The following is a 25,785-nucleotide window of genomic DNA, read 5'->3' as shown; positions in this document are numbered from 1 at the left end:
TCGCGCCGGTCGGTTGGTTGGGGTGGGGTCAGGCTGACACTGTAAATTGTTGCGCCAGTGGGGTGGGGTGTGATAACTGGTCGCCGGGGGGGTTCTCGGACTGCCACTGTAAATTGTCGTGCCGATGGGGGTTGGTGGTCAGACTGTCACTATAATTTGTCATGTCGGTGGGGGAAGGGGGTCTTACTGTCACTGTAAATTGTCGCGCTGGTGGAGGGGGGGTCTTACTGTCACTTTTTCTAATTGGTTATATGCATTTACAGTGGCTAAAGCCAATAACTAAGAACTCAGTGGTAGCAAGGTGACTATCATTTCTGTTGTTAGGTTTCATATGATGATCCACTTACAGGGGTTGTCGAGTTGTACACTATCGATGGCCTATCCGCTGGATAGACCATCAGTAGTAGATCAACAAGTATCTGCCACCTGGGACCCCTGCAAATCAGCTGTTAGCCAGACAATTGGGCTTTTAACCTGAGCTGATTTCTAAACGAAGCAGATGGCTCTATTCTCACTGCAGTGGCCAAGCTTGGTACTACAGACAAAGTTCCCACTGAAGTAAATGGGAAATGTGTCTGCAATTCCAAGCGTGGACACTGTAGTGAGAACGGAGCTGTCCGCTTCCTACAAAAATCAGCCCAGTACATGAGCACAGTGGCCTCGCAAACAGCTGATATGTGGGACTCCCGGGCGGCTGATCTAGTAGATCACTAAGTCATCTACTAGTGATAACTTATCCTACGGATAGGCTATCAATAGTTTATAACTGGACAACTGCTTTAACAGGTGCAGCACACAGAAAATGTAAAGCTAGCACAGCCAATGCATTTTAAAGGAATTTTCCCAACAAAGAAAGTGATGGCATATATCCTCACAGTTTTCCCTGCACATGAGTGCTTCTGCACAGCCCCATTGCCTTATTTGGAGTTCTGTAGCTGTGTAGCACTGCCATTCCCTGCACAGTGGGTGGCTAAGAATGCCTCTATACTAGGTAAACTTGTGAAGAGGCCACAGCTCTTACAACCCCTACAATCAGGAAATTATGTGGAATGATGGGAAAACGCTTTAATGGGATTTCAAATTCACTGTTCTCCTATACACCAATGTTAAGAATAGGCTATTAAACATACTGCAAAAATTCTCATAATTACTTACCTATACATTAACCCCTTAATGTTGCGGCCCTTTTTTTTTTTCATTTTCAGTTTCTCCTGTCCATTTAAAAAAAATCATAACTCTTATTTATCCACTAGAGATGAGCGAGTAGTGCCTTAGCTGAGTATCCTCCCGCTCGTCTCTAAAGTTTCAGGGGGCCCCCCGCTCCCCCCCTGCTCACCGCCACAACTCACCTGTCACCCGCGCCGGCAGCCGAATCTTTACAGACGAGCGGGAGGATACTCTGCTAAGGCACTACTCGCTCGAGTAGTTAGCCTTAGCGAGTATACTCGCTCATCTCTATTATCCACCAACATAGCTGTATGAGGACTTGTTTTTTGCAGAACGAGGTGTATTTTTCAATGGTACTATTTAATGTACCATATAATGTACTGAAAAACTTTAACAAATTTCTAAGTTGAGTGAAATGGGAAAAAAATACAATTTCACCATCTTTTGGGGGGTCTTGTTTTCACAGCGCACATACTGCAGCAAACATGACATGATAACTTCATTCTATGGGTCAGTACGATTCTGACAATACCAAATGTATATTTATATATTTTTTTTCTGTACTATTAAAAAATGTAATATCTTTGGAAGATTATATGTATATTATCTTTCTGTCAACATAGTTGTGCGAGAACCTTCTATTGGTACTATTTTGGCGTATATAAAACTTTTTGATCACTTTTACTACATTTTTTCCTTGGTGACAGGTTGATCAAAAAAGTGCAATTCTGACGTGTTTTTTTTCTGATGACGTTCAGCTTTGCGGGATAAGTAATGCATTTTATATATATATATATATATATATATATATATACACACACATATGTTGGTTTGCAAACTTTAATAGGACAGGATGTCTTCTTTGATTCTTGAGTATTGCCCATGTGAATTATTGGTTTTAACGAAACCTCATTTTAGTACATAATGATATTTAGTATTTATCTTTAATTATTCACTAAAGCAGAATTTCTGAGTATGTGCATTCTATTCAGGACAATCTTTGTCAGTCCCATTAATAATAATTATAGATGAGCGAGTATACTCGCTAAAGGCAATAGCTCGAGCGAGCATTGCCTTTAGCAAGTATCTCCCCCGCTCGAGACTGCAGGTTCGGGTGCCGGCTCCGTGCCCGCTGCCGTCACCCGAGTCTTCAGTTTCGAGCGGGGGAGATACTCGCTAAAGGCAATGCTCGCTCAAGCAATTGCCTTTAGCGAGTATACTCGCTCATCTCTAATAATAATCTTTAATTTTATAGCGCCTACTTATTCCGCAGCGCTTATCCCATTCAAATAAATGAAGTGACAGTGTTCATGCTCAACCATTGCTCCATTTATGAAGGGGCCTTTGGCACCCCCACACTCAGGATCAGTGGGGAACTCAGTGGTCAGACTCCCACCGATCTGAAAGTTATCCCCTATCTTGTGGATAGTGGATAACTTTCAGTCCCTGCACAAGCCTTTCTAAGGGCTCAGTCACACAGGCGCATCCGGGCGCCGAAACGCCCGTGTTACTGCACGAAGAAGACGGCCGCACTGCAAGTGCGGACGACTCTCCACACCACCAGAAGAAAGAACACATGACCGGCAATGGAGCCAGTTATGTGTTCTTTCTTCCGGCGATGTAGAGAGTCGTCCGCACCTGCAGTGTGGCCGTCTTATCCTGCAGTAACACGGGCGCATCGGCGCCCAGATGCGCCCGTGTGACTGAGCCCTTAATGGGATTGTTTTTTCTAACAATCCCTTTTTCGTTACCTTGGGATCCCCAAGCAATCGGTTGTAATCTGCAGGTGAACCAAGTGCTCAATTAACCTGCAGTGCCACTACTGGGGAAATTAACCATTACATGGTGCACATTAAAAATCTATGGGCCATCAGTATAATGCTTGGATGTGCTGGGTGCTCCAGAGTAACCCTTTGTACCTGCTGTCTGCTTCAGAATGAGATATATCCCCTCCAAATGCTCTAATTAGGTACTTGCAAATTTCTTTGTATTTTTTTTTTATCAAGGCAGACCTTTTTAAAAATGTTCATTCGTAAAGATTAATGTTAAATGCAGAATCAAGTTTATTTCAGTAATAATTTGCATGTAACCCAAAGACCCATTGTCCTCTGTATTAGCAGCGCCGAATGTGAAACAATGTGCCAAACTATTAGATTGGACACAAGGATCTGAATATTATAGTCATTAACTTAGAAAGTAAAGCATTGCAACTCTAAGCATTTGACATTTCTGACTCATTGAAGTGTTTGCATGACGTCTAGCATTGTCATGCCAGAGGAAGAACATTCTGCAATGTACTATTCACGAGATTCCAAAATAGTCTTTCAGTTAATTCAGGAAATTAAATAGTATACACACAGTAATTACTAATTGTATAATTCTTCAATGGATCTCAACCCTTCCTTGCTCAGACTTCGGCTTCTTTCCCACGAGCGTATATCAGCCTTCCGTTTTCCTGGCCAGCTGATATACGCTGTGATCTGATGCATTGGAATCCAAATCGCATGGCCATATTTCTGAGACGTAAAAGCTCCGGGCCAGGCCAATATAGCGCCGGGTGTTTTTAAGTCAGCCCCAAAAGATAGTCCTGGAAGTATCTTTTGGGCCGGAATACGTCGGCCCCTACATGGGCTCCTATAGAAGCCCATGGCAGCGGCCACAGGTGGGAGGGAGTTTAGCAGCATGGCTGCTAAACTCTCTCCTTCCCCCCGTGCAGGCTCACCTGTCCTCCCCTCCCCGCTGGCTCTCTACAATGGGAGAAGGTGGGACAGGGAACCAGCACGCCTCCTCCTCCCATTGCTGGCTGTGGACAAGGTAAGCCCCCGCCCTCTCCCCGCCCCTTGTCCATAGTCATAAATGGAAGGAGGCGGGGCCAGACAGCGGTTAGCTCCGCCCCTGCCCCACCCCCTCCCATTGCAAAGAACGAGCATAGAGAAGAGGACAGGTAAGCCTGCGATAGGGAGGGAAAAGAGGTGACGGCATAGTACTCTCGATGTATATACGTCGGGACCCATGCCATCTGAACGGGCACACAAACGCTTGATTTGTGCGCCTGTTCACCAGTTTTAGCTCTCCCAATGTAGCATATATCGGCCAGCCCTGAAAACGGACACTGATATACGCTCGTGGGAAAGAAGCCTAAATCTGAAGTACTGGAATACTGTGTCCTCATTCACACGAACATTTTTACACGGCTAATTTACCCACGATAAAAATCGCGACCATGTGAAGCATTGGATTCCAATGCATTCATTCACATGGCCAATTATTAGCTGCGTAAAAATGTTCGGCCAGCAAAGATAGGACATCTGCCCTCAATGTTTTGACACAGCAGGAAAAGATAAGTCTAGCGGAAAAGATAGGCTAGCGCTGCTAAACTGTTAGCTGGCTCTATTGAGGCAGTTGAAGGATTTATGTCGGCCGAAGGAATTTTGGGCTTCAGCGTATATACGTTGTACCCGGCCGTGTGAATGAGCAAGAAGACGCAAGATTTTGCCGCAAATTGCTCGCAGCATTCTCTAATTCATGTGATTTTTGTTCGCAATGCAGGAGGGTGAAAATCACATCACTCATGTGAAAGAGGCCTTAAAAACAAACAAACTAGAGCAAATAGCTCTGAAGGGCTGTTGCAGTGCAGAAGGATCAGCTCTATTCTAATATGCACAAGGAAAGACTAGACGCAATGGGATGAAACTGAAAGAGAGGAGACACAAATTACCTATTAGACAGTGAGGGTAATCAATGAGTGGAACAGGTTGCCACGAAAGGTGACGAGTTCTCCTTCAGGGCTTATTCACATGAGTGTATATCGATATACGCTACCATCTGATGCAATGGATTCCAGTGCATCAGATCAAACGGGTGTATTCCTGCGGCGTAAAAGCGACCAGATGGCCAATATAGCGCCAGGCACTTTTACACCGCACAGCAAAGATAGTCCTGAAACTATCTTTCTGCCTGGAATACATAAGCCACTGCATAGACTCCTATGGGAGCCAATGACAGCGGACGGAGAAAGGAAGGGGGAGGGAATTTAGCAGTGTGACTGCTAATCTCCCTCCCCCTTCTCTCCTCCTCTCTCCTCCCCTATGGCTGTTTGCAATGGGATGGGGAGCCTCCTATTGCTGGCTGCGGACAAGGGGTGGGGAGGGGGTGGGAGCTTAGCTCCATTTCCGTTTTGCCCCCTGCCATTGCAAACAGCCGGAGGGTAGCAGAGAGGCAGTGAGCCGGCAAGAGGGCGGGAAGGGGGAGACAGCTTAGCATAGAAAAAGGCCTCAATGGAAGTCTTCCAAAAGAGGCTGATTTTTTTCTGACCTTCGATTCTCCTCCATATAAACCCTGAACCTCCATGATGTAAATATAGGTCCTGGAGCATTGAGGGGTTAATGGGAATGCTGAAAATAGCTGATTTTAAGCACTCTGCAATCTCTGGCGAACAGACCCCCAATAATCCACTAGTTATTCCCTATCCTGGGTATGGGATAACTTATTGTCACCAGAATACCCCTTTAATATCTCTTTTTAGAGACATATATTTTGGCTTTGAGAGTCATATCATTTAACAGATTGTTTATCTTTTGTTAAAGAGGTTCCGGGAGAAAACTATTAGTGACCTAACTTCAGGATAGGTCACCAATAACAAATTAGTGGAGATCTGCCATTGGGGATCCCTGCCAATCAGCTGATTATAGGGATCTTTAGATATAAGAACTGTCTAAATGTCATCGGTAGCACAGTGTCCTATTTTGGTAGTGTAGCCGTATCCCATTCACTTCAATGAGAGAGAGTTGCTTTGCCAAACCCGGCTACTTGCTACAGACAGCATTTTGCCAGTTACGGCAGTCCACTGCTCCTTCTACTCAGCTGATCATTGCGTGTCCCGAGCAAGGGATCTTTGCTGATCTCCTATTGGTGACCCATCCTGAGATTAGGTCACCAATATTTTTCTCCCCATTTTAAGTAATACAACTTAGTTAGTAATATTTGTATCTAATATTGTAAAAAAACTTAAAATATTAGGCAATAAATTTCCAAGATGTTACTTCTAAATGTTGTTTTCTAACAATCTACTATATAGGTTTGTCTTTCATTCTTTCAAAGTGCCACTTTGCATAGAGCACATACAATATCATTTAACATAAAAGGTAATTTAATTGCTGATTGCTTTCCTTGAGTGAAAGGAAATGCTCTGGATGGCCTGAAAGCTTTAATAATTTGCATACTTGACAGATGATAACTTTTCTATCCCCAGACGTGATTATTAAAATGATTGCAATAGTATTTGCTGTGGCTGGAAGCTACAAATCATCTTTATGTAAATGTACATACAGAAAAGCCAACACCTGGGAGATGCCATTTACATCACATTATAAAAGTAGTTGGCTGTCATCAACCTAAGGCCCCTTTCACACAAGCATTGTGACTTTTGGCCAGCCGCATCGCGCATACAAATCGCATGAATGAGAAAAAGCTGAGACAAAGTCGTGGCTAAATCTCGCGTCTTCTCGCCCATTCACACAACTGGGTGCGGTGTATATACGTCACAGCCTGGAATTCCTTCGGTCGGGAGAAATCTTTAAAAATCCTTCTAATGGCTTAATAGAGCCAGCTGACATGGTTCAGCAGCGGTAGCCTCTGCTAAACTCTCTCCCCTTCTCTTTGCCGGCAGCTCCCATAGAAGCCTATAGGAGCCACCTGCTGATCGCAGATCAAAGATAGGGCAAGACCTGTCTTTTCCGGCCGCGTCAAAACATCACCCGGCGTATTCCGCCGCCGATGTCCTAACTTCACTGGCCGGACCTTTTTATGTGACTAATAATTGCCCATGTGAATGAATGCATTGGAATCCAATTCTTCACATGGTCGCGATTTTTTTTTTGCGTGGCTAAATTAGCCACATAAAACCGCTCATGTGAAAGAGGCCTTAAATGGTGATGGAAACCAAACCTGCTGATAGTAGGCTAAACTAGATTTGTGTAGAGAGAAAGTGGGACGATCCAACACTAAACCTTGGAGAACCACCAACAGAGAGGAAAAGAACCAGCAAAAGACACAACTGCAATAGGACTGTTTAACAGACTAGAAGGATTAAAAACTAATATTTATGGATATTCTGTGCTTTCATATTCATACCGTTTTACAAAAATAGAAGATTTGAAAGTTTATAAAGTAAAGGGGAAATCCTTTGAAATGTTCTTCGAAGAACATAAGAGGCAATCATGCTTGTGAAACTTGATTTTCAAAATAAAGGACCTATAGAGATGTTTGTAGCCCTTAAAAGGATTCTCCAGAATACAAAAAATAATTATTGATTCTAAAAAATAGATTTATTGACTAGTTCTGGGCACACGGGCAGGTTTGGCTTGACGTCACTACCTCAGCACTGGACCACGCTGGCGCAGGCATGGTGTCATTTGACATTAAATGCCATAGGAGATACATCTCCTTAGTGTTATTTTACTGATAGGCTGGCTGAGCTGCCAGTTGTAGGTTGATTATCTGAATATTGTATAAATGCTTCTTAAAGGGATTGTCCAGAAATTCATGAAAATGTCCGCCATCCGTGTAACTTGTGGAACCCCGTCATAGGAGGTGGAGCGCAACACCACACTGTTCATTCATGTCACACTAACTATTCAACCTAACAGTATTGAGCAGTGTAGCCTGAGACTCCACGGTACCACCTGTCGCCCTGCATCCAGTCCCACCCGCTTCCCTCTCTGCCCTAAAGATGCATTCAACTTGTCCTAAAACAGGTTACATAGGCTGTACAAATAGTAGGAATTTATTTGAATTCCTGAACAACCCTTATAAAATTACGAAAATGTGGTTAAATACAGGAAATTGACAAAAGGTTGACTCACTGGTTTGGTCTCACGCCACTTTGAGTGCCATTATTGTGTTCCTCTCCATTAGGTTTCAAAAGCTGTAGTAGTGATGTGCTTATATACTCATGTGACTACTGCAGACAATCACTGGCTTAAGTAGTTTTGTGCCATATACTGCTTAGGCTAGGGATTGACTATAGTAATATAAGTATACCGGCATGTCATCCCTGCAGCTATCTAAAGAGGCCTGCAGGTAGGACTAAAGCAGCAATGCTGGAAACAACATTTCATTGACCTCGTGAGTGAACTAACTTTTCTTATTTTCTTACTGTATATTACATTTTACCACATTTTTGTATAACTCAAAAAACCCTTTAAATGACCACTGGCCTCCCACTGATTAAACACTGTACCAAGTCCTTGAATTGCCCTGTGAAATGATAATATATTATTAATATTAGCACTAGAGATGAGCGAGCATACTCGCTAAGGGCAATTACTTGATCGAGCATTGCCCTTAGCGAGTACCTGCCCTCTCGGAAGAAAAGATTCTGCTGCTGGCGGGGGGCGGAAAGCGGCAGGGCAGAGCGGGGAGGAACAGAGGGGAGATCTCTCTCTCCCCCCCTCCCCTTCCCGCTCCCCCTTGCTCACTACCGCAACTCACCTCTCACCCGCGCTGGCAGTTGAACCTTTTCTTCCAAGCGGGGAGATACTCGCTAAGGACAATGCTCGATCGAGTAATTGTCCTTAGCGAGTATGCTCGCTTATCTCTAATTAGCACCATTATGATCAAGTAAAGCAATTCTTATAAACTCATAAGATTGACTTGTTGATCACCTGATACATGGCCCCTCCAAGCCATAGTCACAATGTGTAAAACAGATCACAGGTTTCTAATCGTAGCACTACTAGCGGTGACCGACTGCCATGTGCAATGGTCCCCCAGACCATTACACCAGCAAGGGGCAGTGTGCCGTTCCACAGCAAAGTCAGGATTCAGACGATCACCCCTAGGTCTCCAGTCACAAACACGTCTGTTGTCAGTGCCTAAACTAAACCTGGATTAGTCGCTGAAGACAACCCTGTTTGTAGCAATCCAGAAATGTCGTACACGGCACCACTGCAAACGTAGGTGGCAGTGGGTAGATGTGGAAGTACACATAAAGGGCGCCGTGAGACCAAATGTTCTTCAGCGAAGCGCCTGGAAATGTTTCCGACAGACACAGGAGCCTGTAATGATAGTCCAACCTGTCTCTGGATGGTGGACACCTAAACAGTTAGAACTGCTTGTGCTTGTCAGACGATCAGACAGTCCTCTCTACTAGAGGTCTATCAAGGGCATCCTGAGCCCAGTCGCCTTGTGTGCATCCCCTCACGAATCCATTAATTGCAACACTTCCAAACAAGCTGCTCAGGATGGCCCAGGTGGCAGACAGTTTGTCGATACGACTATCCAGCTTCTGGCACTCCAATAATGCGCCTCCTCTCAAACTCTGTTAACTGGGCAAAATTTCTTTCATTGCATCGTAGAGGCGTCTAGTGTTTAACAAACTCTACACAAGTGGAAAAAGAGGTCACTACACACGAGTAGCCTCTGAGAACCTTTTAACAGGCCAAGGAAGGAACCACTTTTAGGGTCTCAGGTGGCAAGACCGGTAATCTAATCACACCACAACTCTAATCATATCTGCCTGAGATGTAACTGCATGCCAAGTTTTGCAGCAAAACAATAACTCCTAGGTACGTGATTTTTTTTGACAAAGTGTGTATTAGTCATACAGTATCTGTCAAATTAATAATACTGTAAAAATAGCTCTAATTCTCTTGTTCCAATACCTCAAAATGACAATTTAATTAACTCATACATTACACAGGGCTTTTTCAGGATACCTTAAGAAGATCAATATGCAACTAGGAAGAAAAATCAGTGCTGAAGGGAGGATAAAATTTTAAATTGGATTTTGTGGTGTATACTAGGATATAGATGTTCCTCTAACTTTCCTGCCAATTTGTCATCTTTTTCCTAGTAATATACTGCTTTTTTTCCAAGGCTTTGGTTCTCCACTCTCCAGTGCTTGGTAGAATTCAGGACCCCAAACAGGGGTGAATATATTCAGAAATGAGATGGGTTTGAACACCATTTAACCCCTTGAGTGGCACGCCTGGAAATTTTCCGGGACAAGCTCCACTGCCGATAGTGATATAACCCGGAAGATTTCCGGGCTATGTTTCACTATGGGAGCTGTAGAGCACAATGTCACAAGTTGTGGCATTGTGGTCTGCCTGCACAGACCCAAGTGAACACTGCAGGACTTTGAAAAACAGAAGCAAGAAGATATTGCTGATCTGCCGGCAATCTCCCGCTTCTAAATTCAAAGTCCTGCTTTGTTTACAGGTTGCAATAGAGACCATCGGCTTGTCAGAAGCAAGCCGATGGTCTCTGTGGCAGGGAGAGCTGGTGCTTGGCTATCAGAGGACAGCCAGGCACCAGCTCTTACAGCAGAGATCAGAGAAAACCTCCGATCTCTGCTGTGTTAACCCTTTAAATGCTGCAGTCTATGCGACTGCAGCATGTAAAGGGCTGTCACTATTGGACCCCAGGAATGTGATGAGGGGGTCCTGATGGGTCTCTGTGGAAGTCCTCTAAAGGGACAAAAATAAAAAAAGTTTTAAAAAAGGAAAAAAATTATTAAAAAAATAAAAACACTTGTCTCCATTTACTTTGCAAAAAATTTAAAATAAAATTAGAAATGTGGTATCCCTGCATCATAATGACACAGAGGAGGAAGTTAGTACTTTATTTAACCCCTTAATGACACGGCCCCTTTTTTTCTTTTTTCCCCCATTTCTTTTTTTCCTCCCCCCGTTAAAAAAATCATAACTCCTTTATTTATTCATCGAGGTCGCTGCATAAGGGCTTGTTTTTTGCAGGACGAGTTGTATTTTTCAATGGTGCTATTTAAAGTACCATATAATGTACTGAAAAACTTTTACAAACTTCTAAGTGAAGTAAAATGAAAAAAAATTACATTCTGCCATCTTTCAGTGCGTTGTGTTTCTACGGCACACAAATTGCAACAAAAATGACATGATATATTTATTCTATGGGTCAGTACGATTACTACACTACCAAACTTGTATAGGTTTTTTTTTGCTGTAGTACTTGTATTTTTTTTCAAAGACATTTGATTTTAAAAAATTATTTTCTGCTGCATCCTCTGCGCGCAATAACTTTTTTATTTTTTCATTGACATACTTGAGCAAGGGCTCATTTTTTGCAAGATGTCCTGTAGTTTCGTTAGTACCAATCCGAAATACATACGATTTTTTTGGTCGCTTTTTATTGCATTTTTTCTGGGAAACAGGGTGACTGAAAAAGTGCATTTGTGGCATTTTTTTCTTTTTTTTTTCGGACTACGTTCACCGTGCGGGGTAAATAATGCACTACTTTGATAGATCGGACATTTACGGATGGTGATACCAAATATATATTTTTCTTTTATGATTTAGATTTTTTTATTATAGATATGGCAAAAGGAGGGTGATTTAAACTTTTATAACTTTTTTTTAAAGTGTGAAAAAGTCTTGAAAAGGAAAAAAAAACTATTACAATTTGGTATTGGCATAATCGTACTGGCCTGTAAAATGACTTTAATATATTATTTATACTGCTCAGAGAATGCAGTGGGAAAAAAAACATGCCAAAATTACAGATTTTGTTAATCTTGCCACTAGAAAAAATGGAATAAAAAGCGATCAAAATTTTACATGTTCCAAAAAATTAGATAAATGAAGACTAGTGTTCATCCTGCAAAAAACAGGCCCTTCTAGAGCTCTGGCAATGGGACCCCAGGTGGGTCTGACAGGAAGGTAAGAAACCCGCCACTCAAGGGGTTAATGAAACCTGGTATTTCCAGCTGTATTTTAAGGAAATACATCACTTACTGGATTGTTGACTTCTATGGGACTATTTTCTAGGCATGATCATTGTGCAGAGATCATTGTGTACTAGTGACCTCAACTGGCATTGCAGAATAGAAGTACTTTACTTGCAAGTTAAGAGCAACTGTTTTAACTACCAGTTCATTTAACAAAGGGTAGCTGTGCTGGACTTCATTTAATAAGAAGAGGAAGTCAAGATAGGGACTAAATAGTTAATAGTGATTAGGCAGTTCTTAAATCATATAGCTGGAGCTAAACTGTGACAAGCTCCTGAAGTGAGGAAAAAAGGAGGGGGTTTCTGACTCATTTCATGTTGTGCAGTTAGAAATTATAAGTCTTGGGAGATGGTAGTCAGGGGGGAGTATAGAGTGAGTTGGTGAGGAGTTCAGTCGGAGTGGAGAGAGATGAAGAGCGAGAAGCAGGGGGGGTGGAGAATGGCCACAACCATGCTTTCCTCTCCTCTGTCCTGCTGCAATTAGAAAGGTGTTATGTAAACTTTCAAGCAATCCTGTGTTCAGCAGCTAATAAATCACCCCGACTCTGAGAGAAACTGTTGGTTCTTTAAAAACCCTCCAGCTCTGCTTTCTACCAGAGAGCAACACAGACACAAGCCGCAGACAAGCAGCAGAGAATCTTCATAGGGATTTTGTGAGTACTGGAGAAAACTTGAGCACAGTGTTTCATGATGGGCAATTTTCCTGTTAGTTGTAAGAAAGGGGTTTTCATATTTCGTCAATTCTCTTTATAGCTCCCCCTTAGGTCAAATACTACCTCCCCAGAGCTTGTTTATCCATGTATGAAGTGTTAAACTGTGTATATGCAAGTTGTATATGCAATTTCTGGTGTTTAATATTATTGCAGACTACCATGTGCCTGAAAGTAAATAGTGTGCCTGTAATTTACTTACAAATATATGTTAGTCTTTCGCTACCAAAAGTTTTTAATCAAGGGACATGTGTCACGATCATCTAATTTCACTAGTCATGTAGATCCTGTTCTATACCTTCAGTAGTGCGCAAGATTACGAAGAGCGTGCTGCCCTCACCGCCATCGTGACATGGTGCCTTGACCACTTCTTAGAAACCCCTCAGAGTTCAGGCTTCTTCCCACTTGTTGCACATTGCAATTGTGCAGGGAGGTAGAGGAGATGATCAGTGGTCATTACTAAATAGTGAATAGTGGAACCTATATCTATATTATATACATGTTACCCTTCATTGTAATGATAATGAGATGACCATAAAAAAGTGATCCCTGCAGAACAGGAAGTGTCAGACTATTATGAGACTCAGTGACCAGAGTAAAAACTGCAAGATTTTTTTAGACTTTTTGTTTATATAGACGGTGACATGGAAAATAAAAAAAAGAATCACAATAGGTCATTTTTGATGATGCATTCCCTTTGATGAAGATCAAAAAAAGGGATATTGATCCTGATCATAGAGATGTTGCTCAGGGGATTTTTGTCACACTTCTTCTGGATTAACATAAGCACAATTGATGGATGTTCCTGCCTGCTCTACCTGTACTGCACTAATTATTATATAAGGGGCTGTTGACAATAGAACAACATACCCATAGAATGTGTCATTCAAATAGGTGGTCATTAAAGGGTTAAAGTCGTTTTAAGAGTTAACTTGACTCCATAGCCCAGACGTATGTTTTGATATCACTTAATCATGTTTATATAGGATGCATATTGTATGTCAGGTATTCATGTAGACCACTTACATTTCCCACTGTGAGTCCTGTGTTTCCAATTATAATATAATTTATTGTACATCAGCAGGACAGCTGCTTAATATTAGCTTTCACATCTGTAACTTAAAGCAGATGCTATTATCTGACCAGAATGGGGATTTCTATGACTTGCTACTGATGTGTTCTCTTTGCCATCTACAGTTGCTGATTGGTGCTCAGGGCTCCATGCTGAATCAATTCTAACACCTGGGTTCCCCATTACTAGTGTGTCTCTAAATGATAATGAGGATGGGGTCTTGTCATCTCGGCCTAAACATGCAGGTAAGAACAAAGTCAAGATTAAATGGTTTATATGTTGTATCAAAAAATAATTGGGAAGCTAAAACCTGTATTAAGATATTAAAGACTTAATGCATAAGGCCATATTTAGGATCCATGTAGTATTGGATCACACTGTACCTTTCTTTGCTTTTGATTTTATATTCCATAAGAATCAATGAGCAATATACAGTATACTTCAACGTGATCCAACTCATACTGAAATATGCCACTAATCACAACTAAAAGCATTGCTTCGAAAAAAGAATACAATGACTTATGGGGACACCATATTGTGGCACATGGAGTATACGGGTACTCCCATACAGATAATGCATGTTCTGTTGTGCAAGGTCCTTGACTTTTATGTGTGCTAGAGCCCTAAAGCCTTGTCATACGTACACTACCGTTCAAAAGTTTGGGGTCACCCAAACAATTTTGTGTTTTCCATGAAAAGTCACACTTATTCACCACCATGCGTTGTGAAATGAATAGAAAAAGAGTCAAGACATTGACAAGGTTAGAAATAATGATTTGTATTTGAAATAACATTGATTTTACATCAAACTTTGCTTTCGTCAAAGAATCCTCCTTTTGCAGCAATTACAGCATTGCACACCTTTGACATTCTAGCTGTTAATTTGTTGAGGTAAGCTTATGAAATTGCACCCCACGCTTCTAGAAGCATCTCCCACAAGTTGGATTGGTTGGATGGGCACTTCTGGCGTACCATACGGTCAAGCTGCTCCCACAACAGCTCAATGGGGTTCAGATCTGGTGACTGCGCTGGCCACTCCATTACCAATAGAATACCAGCTGCCTGCTTCTGCTGTAAATAGTTCTTGCACAATTTGGAGGTGTGTTTAGGGTCATTGTCCTGTTGTAGGATGAAATTGGTTCCAATCAAGCGCTGTCCACTGGGTATGGCATGGCGTTGCAAAATGGAGTGATAGCCTTCCTTATTCAGAATCCCTTTTACCCTGTACAAATCTCCCACCTTACCAGCACCAAAGCAACCCCAGACCATCACATTACCTCCACCATGCTTAACAGATGGCGTCAGGCATTCTTCCAGCATCTTTTCATTTGTTCTGCGTCTCACAAACGTTCTTCTTTGTGATCCAAACACCTCAAACTTGGATTCATCCGTCCACAACACTTTTTTCCAGTCTTCCTCTGTCCAATGTCTGTGTTCTTTTGCCCATCTTAATCTTTTTCTTTTATTGGCCAGTCTCAGATAGGGCTTTTTCTTTGCCACTCTGCCCTGAAGCCCAAAATCCCGCAGCCGCCTCTTCACTGTAGATGTTGACACTGGTGTTTTGCGGGTACTATTTAATGAAGATGCCAGTTGGGTACCTGTGAGGCGTCAGTTTCTCAAACTAGAGACTCTAATGTGCTTATCTTCTTGCTTAGTTGTGCAACGCGGCCTCCCACTTCTTTTTCTACTCTGGTTAGAGCCTGTTTGTGCTGTCCTCTGAAGGGAGTAGTACACACCGTTGTAGGAAATCTTCAATTTCTTAGCAATTTCTCCCATGGAATAGCCTTCATTTCTAAGAACAAGAATAGACTGTCGAGTTTCAGATGTAAGTTCTCTTTTTCTGGCCATTTTGAGCGTTTAATCGACCCCACAAATGTGGTGCTCCAGAAACTCAATCTGCTCACAGGAAGGTCAGTTTTGTAGCTTCTGTAACGAGCTAGACTGTTTTCAGATGTGTGAACATGATTGCACAAGGGTTTTCTAATCATCAATTAGCCTTCTGAGCCAATGGGCAAACACATTGTACCATTAGAACACTGGAGTGATAGTTGCTGGAAATGGGCCTCTATTCACCTTTGTAGATATTGCACAAAAAACCAGGCATTTGCAGCTAGAATAGTCATTTACCACATTAGCAATGTATAGAGTGCATTTGTTTAAAGTTAGGACTAGTTTAAAGTTATCTTCATTGAAAAGTACAGTGCTTTTCCTTCAAAAATAAGGACATTTCAATGTGACCCTAAACTTTTGAACGGTAGTGTATGTGTGTATAAATATGCATGCCTCTTTGGATCTATTTCATTTAGCTTTGATGAAGTACTGTGAGTAAGTCCAAAAGCTTGCATTAACATCGTGTATTTTTGTTAGCCATTAAAAGGTATCATATCTACAAAATTACTTGGTTTCTCTTGCTGGGAACAATCACTAGAGCCCTAAAAAGTAGTTTGCCCATTTGTATAGGCTTGTGCATTACTTGATTGATTAAATGGGGACTTTTAAAAATTAAGTTCATATTGATAAAGTAATTGGTTTCTCTAAGCTGGATGCAAAAACGCCTCATCTGGATCGGACATAATTTGTTGTCCTAAAAAGATGGATATACATACAATATACTAATGCAGAGAACACAAAATATTATTAAGAAAACCAAAAAGTGGTGGAACGTGAAATCTGACCCTAACCATTGAATGCACTGAGACCCAATTTAAAACCAGAGTATTCACCCTGATGACAGCAACCCCACGTCAGGAATCTGGGGTTACCCTGACTCTCTGTAGTTGGAAACGGGTAAAGTTTGCTACAATAAATAACAATATATGTGGAATAGATGTAAAACAAGCATGCACTGTACTGGATGAATAACTATTAGAGATGAGCGAGCATGCTCGTCCGAGCTTGATGCTCGTTCGAGCAATAGCATACTCGAAAGTACTCGTTACTCGAGCGAGCACCACTGCGGTGGCTCCATTGAAAACAATGGTCTGCCGGCCCCCCTGCATTGTTTTTCATGGAAGGGCTTTACATATAAGCCCTTCCCTGAAAAACAAGGATTTTAGTATAAAAAAAAAACGTACCCTCCTTCGCTGCCGTGTCCCTTGCGGGGATGAAGAACACATCTCCCGCATGCGGCAGATGTTTCCTTCATCCCCATTAGTAAAAATAATTTCCTGCTGCTACATCTGCCACATCTGTGACAGATGCAGCAGAGGAATTCTTCAATTCCCTACCGCAGATGTCACACATGACAGCTGTGGTAGAGGATCCTGCTTCCGGCTCCCCTATCAATGGATTTCAGGGAAGGGCTTTAAATATAAGCCCTTCCCTGAAAAATCCAGTAAAAGTAGTGTAAAAAGCAAAAAAAATACATACTCACCTCCCTTCAGCTGCCTCTTCTCTGCACTGTTCCCGGCTCTGTAGTGCTGTTCTATCAGCAGGCTGGGATTTAAAATCCCTGCCTGCTGAAAGAGCTGATTGTGATTGGCTGAGGCGCTCACAGGCGCGCTCATCTGTCATTCATTCGAAAAAGCTTGGCTCGAGTAACGAGCACCCGAGCATTTTGGTGCTCGCTCATCTCTAATAACTATGTATAAATAAATCAGGGGACAATAGAGATCTCTCCCATCATCTATTTGTAACAAACACTGTGACTATAACAAGGGGGCGTCCTCTACGTCTAGAGGAAAGAAGGTTTCATCCCTAACAAAGAAGGGGGTTCTTTACTGTAAGAGCAGTAAGACTATGGTCTCCTTTCTTGAGCATTACAAGATTACATGTTATAGTTATAGTCACTGATTATCTCCGAGGGGTTGGGGATCCAGGGATTATTGTGATTGCCAGTTTGGAGTCAGGAAGGAATTTTTTACCTAAGATTAGAAACATGAGCCTCTACTTCACAGGGTTTTTTGCTTCCTTTGTTTCAAAATTGCAGGATAATAAGCTGAACTGATTGGACTTTTTTCAGCTTTAGGGCTCAGTCACACGGGCGCATCGGCACCCGTGTTACTGCAGGAGGAAGACGGCCGTACCTCAAGACAGACGTCTCTCTGTAGCACCGGGAGAAAGAACATGTGACCGGCTTCAATGCCGGTCATGTGTTCTTTCTTCAGCACTGCGGGAAGTCGTCCGTCTTGAAGTACGGCCATCTTCTTCCTGCAGGAAGGGCTCAGTCACACGGACGCATCGGCGCCTGTGTACGGGTGCCGATGCGCCCGTGTGACTGAGCCCTTACAAACTATGTTACTATGTTACATTGGTATGCAGTATGTAACACAGGCTTTAACCCTTTCCAATCCACTGTCTGACATCTAAAGGCATTCTGTTTGAAGGCTGTACAGCTCCGATGACATCCGGCAGGGTATTCTTACTGTAGATTACTGGCTGCTCTGTTGTTGGGGGCCTCTCCAGCATGTCACATACCGCAGTACTGGCTCTAGCCAGCAGATGGCGACTTTGTATAATAATAGAATAAGAAAGCCCCCTAGGAAACCCTGAATCCAAAATTGGATTGCAAAAGGTTAAAAGAGGTTGTCTCAGTTATACTGGGCATATTAGGTCATATGGACATCATAGAAGGCGTTCCCACTTGGGAAGCCCCTCTATGGGCCACAGTATAGCGCTTGTTACCATGTATACGATATATACAGTTCATCATTTTATCCTTGAAAGTTACTGTAGATCTTTGTCTTTTTCCTATTACAGGTGAATCCTGTAACTTTAAAACACATTGTCCTTGGATATCATCTGCAAGTACAGATGGAAAGCTGCACTGGGTACAAATGATAGTTAGGGGACTAACACCACAACAACAAACAGCTCTATTAGAGAAAAAGCCCACGGCTGGACACCTTGATGGTAGGCAACAATGTTTTTTTAAATATAAATTTTCTAGCATTAGGAAATGTGATGCAATTCTAGGATTCCATTTTTCTTGTTTTCTTTCTGTTTTCAATTTTTTTTCTGTATTGATTATGAAAGCCATGAAACTGCAAGGTTCGGTTACCAAGAATGTGATGTGTGATAATGTAAGATCCAGCAAAGGTATCGCCTGATCTTCACCAAGCAAATATACAAGCAGAGTGAAAATGGATTTTATTATTAACATATTTATTGCATCGCTGTGTATATGCAGAAAGTATAAGCTTCCCAGAAAGAAAACCCTCAAAAACAAGACATATTACTTGTATGGTATTACTCATGTAATTAGATTTAAGAAATCTGCTGCCACATGTCAACACTGAAAGCACATTCCTCGGATTCTATAAACATATTCTAACTTTATAATGCTCTCCTTTAGTCACCAGCCTTGGCATTGTATGTTTATATATGCTTGTGTATGGACATATATAAAGGGGTTATGCCAAAATCTAGAAAGTTATCCCCTATCCACAGGGGACAAGTAGAATGTAGATTTTACTACAGAGCATGCCATTTTGTCTGAATAACACAAATAAGAACAGAAGCACATTATTATTATTTTCTCATAAATTGCCTGCTTTTAAAGTTAAAATCACACATAAAAGAATATCAATAGAATGATTACCAAAAGGAGTTGAATCGAGAAAAGCTACGTGGACTTCTAGAGGTATGTCTATAAATGTAAAAGGACCTCAAACATCAAATATATAGAAACAAGAGACTTAACTCAATTACAACCAAGCACCATACATATACAGCATTTTGTCTTGGTCTTTAAACGTATGGCTGGTAAATATCTGATTAAAGGGAAAATCGTCAAACTACTGGAATATAGGCTATAGAAAAAAATCGCAGTATGTTCTGCCATTCCGTGATTGTCTTCAATGGGGCGGGTGGCAGCAGTGCTAGCCCTATTGAAAGCAATGGAAGAACTCTGTGATCCTCTGCTGCGGTTGTCACAGGGGGAATCCCTTTCAGCCTGGGCAGGGAAATCCCTTTCAGCCTCGCAAGGGAAATCCCTTTCAGCCTCGGCAGGGAAATCCCTTTCAGCCTCGGCAGGGAAATCCCTTTCAGCCTCGGCAGGGAAATCCCTTTCAGCCTCGGCAGGGAAATCCCTTTCAGCCTCTGGCAGGGAAATCCCTTTCAGTCTCTGGCAGGGAAATCCCTTTCAGCCTCTGGCAGAGAAATCCCTTTCAGCCTCTGGCAGAGAAATCCCTTTCAGCCTCTGGCAGGGAAATCCCTTTCAGCCTCGGCAGGGAAATCCCTTCAGCCTCCAGGGAAATCCCTTCAGCCTCGGCAGGGAAATCCCTTCAGCCTCGGCAGGGAAATCCCTTCAGCAGCACTAGCCCTATTGAAAGCAACGGGAGACCTCCATGATCCTCTGCTGTGGCTGTCACAGGGGGAATTGCTTTCAGCCATGGCAGGGAAATCCCCTCATCCTCGGCAGGGAAATCCCCCTCATCCTTGGCAGGGAAATCCCCCTCATCCTCGGCAGGGAAATCCCTTTCAGCTGCGGCTGAAGGCATTCTCCGCAGTGATGCTAGGCTGTTTTCACATGAAAATGCCTCACATCCAGGGGTTTTACGGAGATTGCGAGCACGATATTGGGCCATGATTTATGGCCCGATATCGCTCTCGCCAGTGTGAAGCCGGCCTAATTGAAAATACAATGTATGAATAGTTTTACTTGTCTGAATGTTTCCCTTGGGTATGCTTATATTATTTTACAATTTTATTTTGCAAAAAAAAATAAACTTTTTGAAAAAAAAGAGGTGCTTATTAATGCACAGTCAGCCTCAGACTGAAGAGTCTAGGGAGACTGCAATCATCTTATTCTTGAGGTCCAAACTATCACTAATGAAACTTTCATGAAATTAAAGGGGTTGTCTTAAGACAGTCCCTGTCCATATGATCTATTATATCACCAGTGCCATCCTTAGGTTAGATGGCACCCTGTGCAGATATTTTCTGTCTCCCCGCCCCCTGTATAAGAAAAATGAAATATAATGCACTGATTTGCAATCTGCCTGAATTGTACTTGTGCAGAAAGCATACCAACACCAGAACAGCTCGGTGAGTAAATACTGTGCCGGAATCAAGTTCGTAATATAAATACAGCAGCAAAACCAAGCTCATAGCACAAATACATAAACAGAATTAACCCTAGTACAGAGATACAATACTAGAGCCAAGCCTAGTACATAAATAAAGCACTAGAACAGTGGTGGCGAACCTATGGCACGCGTGCCAGAGGCGGCACGCAGAGCCCTCCCTGCGGGCACGCGCCGCCATCGGCCGCTCACCACCTTAGTGAATGCCTGCAGGGGCCGCGGCTCCCCTGCTGACATTCACTCAGCGCTGCTATCTGTGCTGATCCCGGTGCACACTGTGAGTCAGTGTGCAACCAGGATCCTCCTCCCCCATCCCCCGACGTCTCCTACTTTGGTTCCGCAAGAGCAGGGGGAGAAGGCATCCAACAGAAGCACACTGCCTTCAGTATGCTCCTAGGATCAGGCAGGAGAGGAGCTGCGCTCCCAGGAGGAGGAGGGGTAAGTATGTGGGGCAGGGGGCGGGTATTCTGACTGCTGGGAGAATCGACGGCAGGGGGGGGGAGGGGGAGACATTCTGACTGCTGGGAGAATTGCTGGGGGGATGGGAGACATTATGACTGCTGGGAGTATCGCTGGGGGGGATGGGAGGCATTCTGACTGCTGGGAGTATCGCTGGGGGGGGGATGGGAGGCATTCTGACTGCTGGGAGTATCGCTGGGGGGTGGGAATGGGAGACATTCTGACTGTTGGGAGAATCGCTATGGGGGGATGGGAGACATTCTGACTGCTGGGAGAATCGCTGCCGGGGGAGGGGAGGCATGACTGCTGGGAGAATCGTTGGGGGGAGGCATTATGACTGCTGGGAGAATCGCTGGGGGGGAAGGGGGGCATGATGACTGCCAGGAGAACCGCTGGGGGGGAGCCATTATGACTGCTGGGGGGGGGGGCATTATGACTGCTGGGGGAACCGCTTGGGGGGAGGGGGGCATTATTATTGCTGGCAAACAGCTGGGGGTGGCATTGTGACTGCTGCTGGACCACTGGGGGGGTATTATGACTGCTGTGGGAACCGCTGGGAGGGAGGGGGAAGCAGGCATTATTACTGCTGGGGGACCGCTGGGGTATGTCACTCTTATTACTAATGGGGGGTGTCACTATTACTACTGCTGGGGGACTGCTGGGGGATGTCACTATTATCGCTGGGGGGGTGTCACTATTACCGCTGGGGCTGCTTGGGGGGGTGTCACTATTACCGCTGGGGCTGCTTGGGGGGTGTCACTATTACCGCTGGGGTATGTTTACATGCGGCAGAAATGGGCAGGGCTGTTTCAAAATAGACAGGGTGCAGATTTTGACTACTTTTTAGATGCAGAAATGCTGCATAATTTTCCACATAAATTCCCGCTGAGGACGTTCTGCAGTATTTCCGCGTCCAAAAAGCAGCCAGAATCTGCATACTGTCTATTTTGAAGCAGCCCTGTCTTTTTTAGAACGACGGGGGTAAAATCATACGTCGTGATAAGCCCCGCCCCCTGACATGTTGGCACTTTGCGATACATAAGTGGGTTTTGGGTTGTAGTTTGGGCACTCGGTCCCTAAAAGGTTCGCTATCACTGCACTAGAACCTAGTTAACAACAAATACATTAGCAGAACTAGGCAACTGTATTGCAGGGATCATGGGATGCAAAATAGAAGTCTAAGAGGACATGATGAGAATATTGTTCTTCCTCTTTACAAGTCACTGGTCAGACCACACATATCTGACATATCAGAGCTTGAACGGGTTCAAAGCGGGGCAACTAAAGTAATAAATGGGTGGACTACAATACCCAAAGAAGTTATCAAAATTGTGGTTATTTAGTTTAGAAAAAAAGATGGCTGAGGGGCGACCTAATAACTATAAATATATCAGTGGACAATACAAAGATCTCTCCCATCATCTATTTATACCTAGGACTGTGACTGTAACAAGGGGGCATCCTTTATGTCTATAGGCAAGAAGGTTTGAACACCAAATAGAAGGGGGTTCTTTACTGTAAGAGCAGTGAGACTATGGAGCCATTGTGATAGCAAATATAAAAGAGTATAAGAGGAGCCTGGACACCTTTCTTAAGTGTTATAATATTACATGTTATAGTCACTAATTAGTTCAGAAGGGCCTATGATCCGGGGATTATTCTGATCGCTAGACTTTGAGTCGGGATGGAATTTTGTTACGTGAGGAAAACTGGCTTCCACCTCATTGGATCAACATTGGGAGGTAATATGCTGAACTGAATAAACATATGTCATTTTTCAGCCTAACATACTATGTTACTAGATAACATCTGTCCTCTCATAAACAGATCAGCAAAGGTATAAAGATTTCTCGCTCTACACTCTTTACTATTGTTTAATATTTACTGTAGTTCCGAGTCAAACTTCTTTTTCTGTATCGCCTTCTCTTGTAGATGGAATTCTTTTTCTGAACACAAGTCGGACAGAGGCACAAGACCCTTGTATTGTGTCACAACTGCTCAGCCCCTTGTATCCTAGAAGTTCAAGGACATGTCAACTGGAAGTATCCCTTTACTCAATGGAGGAGTCCATAGCGCAAGCGTTAATGGTTACAGTGCACAAGAAGAAGTCAAATTTCAGCGTAATATTACCAACCCTCAACGACTTAACAGTAAGCAACAGGTAAGTTACATTTCAAGAACATCCCCATTTTCATGTTTGAAGTCTACTGAGTATAGAGGATATAGACAAAGTCTTAACATCTTAGAAAGGATGCATTTTATAAGTGGAAGGGGGGCAAATACATTCCCATAGCACTGTGGATATTCATGAAATAGGTTAGCTATGATGGACCATTGGATATTGAGTAGTAAACAGTAACACAGATCCAAATCAGTGTATTTCATTCACAAGTAGAATATTGTTAACCACTTTACATAAATCAGACAGAAAATCAATACTGAGTCATTGCAGGACTTTCTTTCTTCTGTGTTTGGAGCATTATTGCTGCAGTGTGATATGTCTTGGCTGCTTATGTAAGGGACAAAGCTCTTGATTCCATTAATAAAATTGAATTGGCTCGGAGGAGCCTGCCCGGCACCATTGACTGCAGTGCAGGCTCTGTGCTGCATAAGCTTTGATCTGAGTGTAATTTCAGTTGGCACATCTGAGAACATCGTGACCAAAACAGTTGGACCTACGTGGCAGTATGATGTCATCTGTTACTCACTCACAATCCATCATTTGGGACGCAAATAGAACTACTCATATTATTCAATTTTTCTTAACACGGTCACATTCAATATACCTATAAAATATATTTCTCTGCCGTGGGTATTTTGCAGGAATGTTCTGTCAGCACTTTTTTGAGAACATAGAAATGCAGTACGCACAAGCTGGATGAAGGAGGAATACGGAAAGCTGCTGCCACCTGACAGCTGCTGCACCCTCTTTCTGTCTGGTAGGGGTGGCTCAGGACTGCCCCTGCCAGATGGTGGCATTGTTGGCACTTGATGCCCTCTTTGAAGAGCTGACCAAACCTGATAAGAGATCCATCTGTTGCTTAGAATGGGATATTATGGTTAAAAATAAAGTTTGGTTGGGTTCACACAATTTTAGGGGAAGTTGCTGCATAAGGCCTCCTGCACACAGGCGAGTCGGATTCTGCATGCTGAATCCGGGCGTGGGAGCAGCGATGCACGCGCGTACCTGCTTACTTTTGCGTTCATCTGTACTGCGGATGGTCTGCACGTCTTGCCATCAGACATGCGCAGTACAGGTTTTTTTCTTTCTTAATACTTCTGCTTTTCCCGTGTCATCGCTGTCACGATCGTGTGGGCAACTAAGCAGGGGGCCCACACGAGAATGACCAAAAGTACATACGGGTTTCAGACAACTGGCTCTGTGCTACAGGGAGGATGACATGGCCCTACCTGAGCGGGGACATTGCCCCGATAAAGGGCGGCCCAGCAGTCTTCGGATCTGGGCCCTAGCTGCTCCTAGGAACCACGCCACCAGAACAGGACACATAAACATGCCACATGACAGGGACAGAACAACAGGACACACAGAGCCAGAACATAGCATACAACAGCCAAAATGCAAATACTAGTAGCAGGTGATAAGCTATGTATAAATACCAAGTATTAGTTGACATTTTGATCAAAACATGGAAGCTAGCGGGCCACTTCATGGCTCCTGGCTATACTGCTAGTCCCTACACTAAGCAGGAGTCCAAAGGCACCGGACACAGTTCTCACTGCAAGCTGCAACAGCACAGACATCAGCACACAAGTCACACAGCAAGCTGCAACACAACCTTTCTTGCAGTCACCACACATAGAACCAGTTCACATCACAAACAGACAGAATGAGCACAGAACAGGATTGCTCACATCAGACTACAACAGGTAGTGCATACAACACGGACTCCACCCAAAGCTCACATGCACACAGATGAAACACCACAGCAAGTCTAATAGTGTCCTCATACCGTGGGAATAGACTGTCAGCCCCCGAGCTGACATAGGGAACTGTGTCAGCGATCCACCATTTGACACACAGAATGAAACATAAGGCGTTTGGAGGCCGCACCTGTCAGGGGAAGGGAAGAGGGGGTCTGCATATACTACAGACAAGAACTACAGGTGTCCAAACTGTCTTTGTGAAGCAGAGAGACACAACAGACCTACATGGAAAACACAGCTCTGAGCGGGCACAAAACAGAGATATCCAAACACTAGAAAGACCAGCATCAACTACTGAGAGATGCTGTGTTTTATGTGCTGCAGACTAAAGGGGATTGGCTGCTGGAGAATACCACACCCAGCCAGCTCAATTAACCACAACCTGTGCAGGTGTGCTCCTGGAACCCAGTAGAACAACAGATCCCAGCCAGCACAACCGAACAGTACCTCCCCTTTCAAAAAGGGGCTTCTGGACCCTTAAGGCATGAAAAAGAAAATTCATGCAACTCCTCCAAACTGCGCACGTGTACAGGATTTATCTATAAAGGAGCTGACACCAAGGCAAAGATGGCAAAATGGGAGAAAGTAAAGATTTTGCACAACTAAGCAGAACCACTGCACCTTATACAAAAGGCCACCGAAC

The 25,785-nt window shown here is 43.4% G+C and overlaps 1 protein-coding gene across 1 annotated transcript in view; it reads left to right on the top strand.

The window, feature by feature from the left end:
• LTK (leukocyte receptor tyrosine kinase) overlaps positions 1–25,785 on the top strand; it is a 188,776-nt gene that overhangs the window by 81,289 nt on the left and 81,702 nt on the right. The window contains exons 2-4 of the mRNA XM_066608299.1: positions 13,839–13,958; positions 18,412–18,564; positions 23,130–23,358. Of these exons, the coding sequence (XP_066464396.1) occupies positions 13,839–13,958; positions 18,412–18,564; positions 23,130–23,358 (502 nt within the window). The remainder of the gene's footprint in view (positions 1–13,838; positions 13,959–18,411; positions 18,565–23,129; positions 23,359–25,785) is intronic.

Source organism: Eleutherodactylus coqui, chromosome 6, assembly GCF_035609145.1.
Source record: "Eleutherodactylus coqui strain aEleCoq1 chromosome 6, aEleCoq1.hap1, whole genome shotgun sequence".
Taxonomy (NCBI): domain Eukaryota; kingdom Metazoa; phylum Chordata; class Amphibia; order Anura; family Eleutherodactylidae; genus Eleutherodactylus; species Eleutherodactylus coqui.
Note: the sequence above shows the minus strand (reverse complement) of the source record. Positions and strands in the feature narration are given on the sequence as shown.